The sequence below is a fragment of the Tarenaya hassleriana genome, unplaced genomic scaffold (assembly GCF_000463585.1).
Source record: "Tarenaya hassleriana unplaced genomic scaffold, ASM46358v1 Cleome1, whole genome shotgun sequence".
NCBI classification, from domain to species: Eukaryota; Viridiplantae; Streptophyta; class Magnoliopsida; order Brassicales; family Cleomaceae; genus Tarenaya; species Tarenaya hassleriana.
This window is the reverse complement of record NW_010960187.1, coordinates 168479-173767: the sequence shown is the minus strand read 5'-3', so window position 1 is coordinate 173767 and position 5289 is coordinate 168479. Positions and strand designations below refer to the sequence as shown.

General features: G+C 38.2%; 1 protein-coding gene and 1 pseudogene across 1 annotated transcript; one reads left to right on the top strand and one right to left on the bottom strand.

The window, feature by feature from the left end:
• The first annotated feature begins 1634 nt into the window (after nucleotides 1-1634).
• Nucleotides 1635-3352, top strand: LOC104824141 (LRR receptor-like serine/threonine-protein kinase FLS2). The gene has a single exon (XM_010556121.2). The coding sequence runs from the start codon at nucleotides 1917-1919 to the stop codon at nucleotides 3177-3179; it is 1263 nt and encodes a 420-aa protein (XP_010554423.1). The 5' UTR covers nucleotides 1635-1916; the 3' UTR covers nucleotides 3180-3352.
• On the bottom strand, nucleotides 3336-4642 carry LOC104804895 (annotated as a pseudogene).
• Nucleotides 4643-5289: the final 647 nt, after the last annotated feature.

Here is a 5289-nt window from a genome sequence, read left to right as displayed (position 1 = left end):
TAATTTTATATTTAATATATATATATATATATATGTATGTATGTATGTATGTATGTATGTATGTATGTATGTATGTATGTATGTATGTATGTATGTATGTATGTATGTATGTATGTATGTATGTATGTATGTATGTATGTATGTATGTATGTATGTATGTATGTATGTATGTATGTGTGAATTTGTATGTATATATAATAATTTAATTTAAATTTTGTTTGAAATGATGATGTGGTATAATTATGATGATGTGTTCATGTCATATCATTGTCATATCATCATTTTTACTTGAGTTGGCATTCGCGGGGGATTTTCGGTGAATTTTTAAATAGTACATGTTTTATGAATTAATCACACCAAGTATAGGGTTTAATTGGTAATAAAAAAGTACAAGGTTTTTTCGTTGACCTGGAAAAAGTACATGGTTTTTTTGGTGATTACCCCTATTTTTAAAGAGTAATCCAAATTTAAAAAAAAATTGATAAAACTTTGTTTAAAAATTCTTTATTTCTTATGCTAATAATACAATAAAATGATTAAAAATTAAACAACAACAGTTATCTTTTATACTAATTTCTTTATTTTATTTCAATATCGTACATTTGCTGCACTATAAAATATTCATTATAATTTACCAAAATTTAACATTTTAAAATTTTTAATTTATTATAGTTCTTATTTTATTTAAATTTTTAGTAAATATTAAATTATAAAAATTATATTTTTTTATAAAAAAAAAAAGTGGACCCCGACAAATTGGGGAGCATGCTCCAGTTACATACCCTCTAAAACGACTCTGAGTAGGATACTTGAATATAGGACAAGTATCATACAGTGGATGTGAGTCACATTACTCTGATGCCAAATGTGTTGAAAGTGACTCGAGTATGGGATAAACTAAAATCCAAGTTTTTCTGTTGAAGAAATCAGAAATATAAAGTGGATCAGTTACACTTTTTGATGTAGCAGGTAATAAAAGGTGGAGTAGTTACATATTTTGTAGCTAAGTGTATGGATTGAAATTTTGGTTTGTACTAGTGTGTGCTTTATATGTACTATATAAAGTTTGCTTCTTTCTTAAAGAAAAAATAATAATTTTGTTTTTGATAACCGGATATCTTGCGCCAAAATCCAAACTAATTTCGGGGTTGGGTGTAAATCATGTAATTGGAATTATGTTTTTCTCCCTAACTTGAGTCTTGAGACTTAAACTCAGAGCGGGATACACGCTTTGTGTTACCGTTTTACGGGTTGAACTACGGTAAAAAAAATAGTTTTATCAAATAGGACAGAAGAGTGAAAGGGGACTTATTTTGATAACAAAATGCCAATGCCACGACTCTCTATTAGGAGTCCATCTGGTTAATGCACACATAAACCATTGGACATGAGACCATACATACCCCCTTCGTTAAACTTAAAACATGGCAATTATCCATGTTTAGCGATCCATTTACACGTATAAATCTAAATCCAAAGCTCTAAGTTCTTTTGTAACATTTTGAACCTCAAATCCTGTACGCATAGACCCTCGCAGCAATCATGTCATCTCACAAATATCCTTTTCTTTTTTTCTTTTACCAAACATGCAACATACGTTTATAAGACGAAATTTTTTTAAAAAAAAAAAAGTGGGTACGAGATAGCTAATAATATCATCGCTCTTCAGCCAACAGCAACGCACCAGCATGAAATCATAAGAAAATGATCCCATGCAAACTCGAAGCTCCCTGTCTCCATTTGATCAAAAACCTAAATTCAACCAAACTCTAAACAAAATCCTGTTCGGATCATTTACACGTAACGGAAACATGTAGAACAAGATTAGGTTCGACAAGGCATGACCTTCTTGCATAAAAGGAAGACCCGCTGGACAAACCCTTTCGACTATTCACATCACAAAACGACCAAAGCGAATGGCTCCACAAGCACAAGCACAAGCATCATCCTTTCTCTTCTCTTTCGCAATGCCTATTGCTCTCTCTCTGCTTCTTCTTGCCTTTGTCCCGTCACCAGCTCTCTCAGTGACGCTTCAATCAGATATTCAAGTTCTTGAATCCATACTACGAAGCATTGATCCCAGTTCCATCTCCCCGGCCTCTTACCTGAGCACGTGGGACTTCTCAGAGGACCCCTGTGATGCCGTTGGGACGTTCTTGGGCATTATGTGCTCTTTCCCATCGGATAACACCACCAGTCGTATTACAGAGATCGAGCTTGATGACATTGGTTATGATGGGTTTCTGTCTGCTTCAACTGGTAACCTGACAGAGCTCACTGTCCTTAGCCTGAACAAGAACAGGTTCCGGGGTCCAATACCTGAATCTGTTTTCCACTTGACGAAACTTGTCAGGCTCTCTCTCGCAGAAAATTACTTCACAGGCGATATACCTGAGAGAATCACACATCTCAAGGATCTCACGATAATAGACCTTTCGAAAAACAGCCTTACCGGTGCAATCCCAGTAAGAATTCCTGCTCTAAGAAGTTTAACTACCTTGAGCCTTTCAAGCAACCATCTGACTGGGAGAATACCTCCATTGAATGGCTTGTGGAAGCTACAAGTGTTAGATCTCGGTAGCAATCATCTCTATGGAACCCTGCCTCAGCTTCCCACAAGTCTGAAAATTCTGTCTGTCTGTCGCAATGCCCTAGAAGGACGTATTTCGTCATTGCATAGGCTCAAACAGCTCACATCAATAGATGTGAGCGACAACAGGTTCTCAAACACCATTGGACATGAAATTCTAACCTTTCCTGAAATCACTCATGTCAATGTGTCTTATAACATGTTCACAACTCTAGAAGTGTTCAAGTTTACTGGCAGAGAGTCACGGCTACGCATACTTGATGCCGAAGGAAACCATTTACAGGGCCATCTGCCGGTAAACCTGGCCACCTACGAAAATCTAAAGGAAGTCAATCTAAGGCACAATATGTTCTCCGGTGACATTCCAAAGGTCTATGGAAAGAAGCTTGAGAATTCGTGGCGGAGCCTTTACCTGGACAATAACTACCTGACAGGTGATATTCCAGAGCAGTTCCATAAGATTTCCAGGGTGATGAAAGGAAGCCTTTCAAATAACTGCCTGGAGTGCCCAAAGAATGTTACAGTGTGCCAAGGAGGACAAAAGCCAAAAGCACAGTGCAGCACTGCAATGAAGATGGCCCTTCAGTAGATAACATGCATAAGACATAATAAAAGCAGATCTTATTAGAAGCATAATTACCAAAGTAAAGTTCATGTTGTTGTTTCCAATGTAATGAATCTTGGTAGTGTTGTAGTATAAGCGAAACCATTGAAGTGTAAAAGCCGAAAGGGAAAAAGAAAGAGAGACATATTAAGATGCCAGTTTCTTCAGTATATTCATGTTGAACCAGTAAAGAATTGACTTCATAGTTCATACCAACACTGCTAGGACGTTCCAAATTCTGCTACATGACCTCAGAGTTTGTCTCAGAACGATGTGAGTAATGCAATTCAAAAAAGACTATTAACACTAATGTTACCCAGCCAGATCAAAAGAGGGAACTGGGCTAAAGCTACAAATAGCAGGAGGTAGTGATGCCTGCTTGATTCATAACTCCTAACTTCCGCAAAGAGAACCCGCTTCATTGTCTTGACTAAGAAAATGCCAGTGCATAAGCAGGTCCAAGGAATCAAAGCATAGTAGGAGTATTGGCGCATTATCTTGCCAATAACAGCAAGACAGAGGCCCGTGAAAGCATAGCCTGCATATGCCACAATGTCCAGGAGGGGTGCCTCTCCAATACCAAGAGACACCAATGTCACTTTCAGCAGCATGACTTGCACAAGCCAGCTGACCAATCCTTTCACAAACAGCCAGTTCAAGGCTTCCGGGCTAAACCTAGAGAATTCATGTTTTTACCACAAAGATCGTACTTCAGCCGAAAAATGTTTATGTAACAGACAGAACAATCCTGAAACACATACTTGGCAGATATCCGAAAGAAGTTAAACTAAAAAGCTAAAAGAGACACGCGACAAGAACACAGAATTACTTACTTCCCGCTTTGTCCAAATGATAAGCCAGCAAGAACAACATAGGTGCCAAATGCCATAAGTGGAATATACAAGTCTGGCGCATTTATATCATAGATTGGAGGTTTGTATGAGAGCCTACTCCCAACAGGTTCTGATATTCTGGTCCAATGTCCCTGAGATTGAAGCAAAATTCATACAAGTTAATTGGCAGGTATATGACATGACATGGACTGACCAAACTACAATAACATTAGAAGATACTTGCTTACCCTGTGTAGGAACGGAAAAAGAACAACCTTCAATTTGTTCCTCACCTAGTGATCATTCACTTGGAAGTAGTATTGGGGGTCAAAGAAGTATATCGGCTTATCTGTTTATCTCAAACCAGTCAAAATCTACGAAAACAAGACATGATAAGCAAAAGAAAGAGCTGAAATGACCAGAAAAGAATCACTTACATTGCTCTGGACATACTCAGAGCTTGATCCGAAAATTTTCTCCCCATAGGCTCCCAATCCGCCACTGATAAGTCCAGAGCCAGCATCATAAAATGCATTACCAAATGGACTCGGTTGAGGATTCGCCTGAAGCCCCGAGCCCGGTGTCCCAGGTTGAGGGTCCAACGTTATTGTACATCTCTGGCATCAAATAAAACCAACACAATCAGTACATTATTCAAAACTTAGAATCTAGATCTAGCCCATGCGCATTTCTAGCGTCATTTTGCAATTTGCAAGCAAGACGCCATAAACCTTATATCATATGCACATGAATCACGGGTTTACTCCACTCAATCAAACATTCCCTTTCAAACTTTCGAACCTCAGGTTAGGATTCAGTAAGCAAAGATCCTCACTACATTTTTTCCGCCCGGCCGAACAACACGAAGAGCCCTAATTTTCACGGCGCAGAAGCATTACTTCAACGAGGAATTGCCAGGAGAGGAGAAAAAAAACACTATTTTTGGACAAAATACACAAAGATAATCACGGAACACAACTAAGAGTCGATTAGCAATTTAGAGAACAGTAACATCGAACAGAGGTTTGGAACTGAAAAGGCAAACCTGAGAAGGAGACCGATCCCTACCCCTGTTTCTCGGCCGAAGATCCGAAGTACATTCAATACGGAAGAACCGAAGTGTAGATATAATGGCAGTCTCGTAGTTTATCGATAAATAAAGGGGTATATTTGTAAATTAGTATACCCTCCGGAACTTCGCTTTTAATCTAATCCGCAGAGGTAAAAGTCCGAGAAGGGGAAAACGAGAGAAATTATCGGAA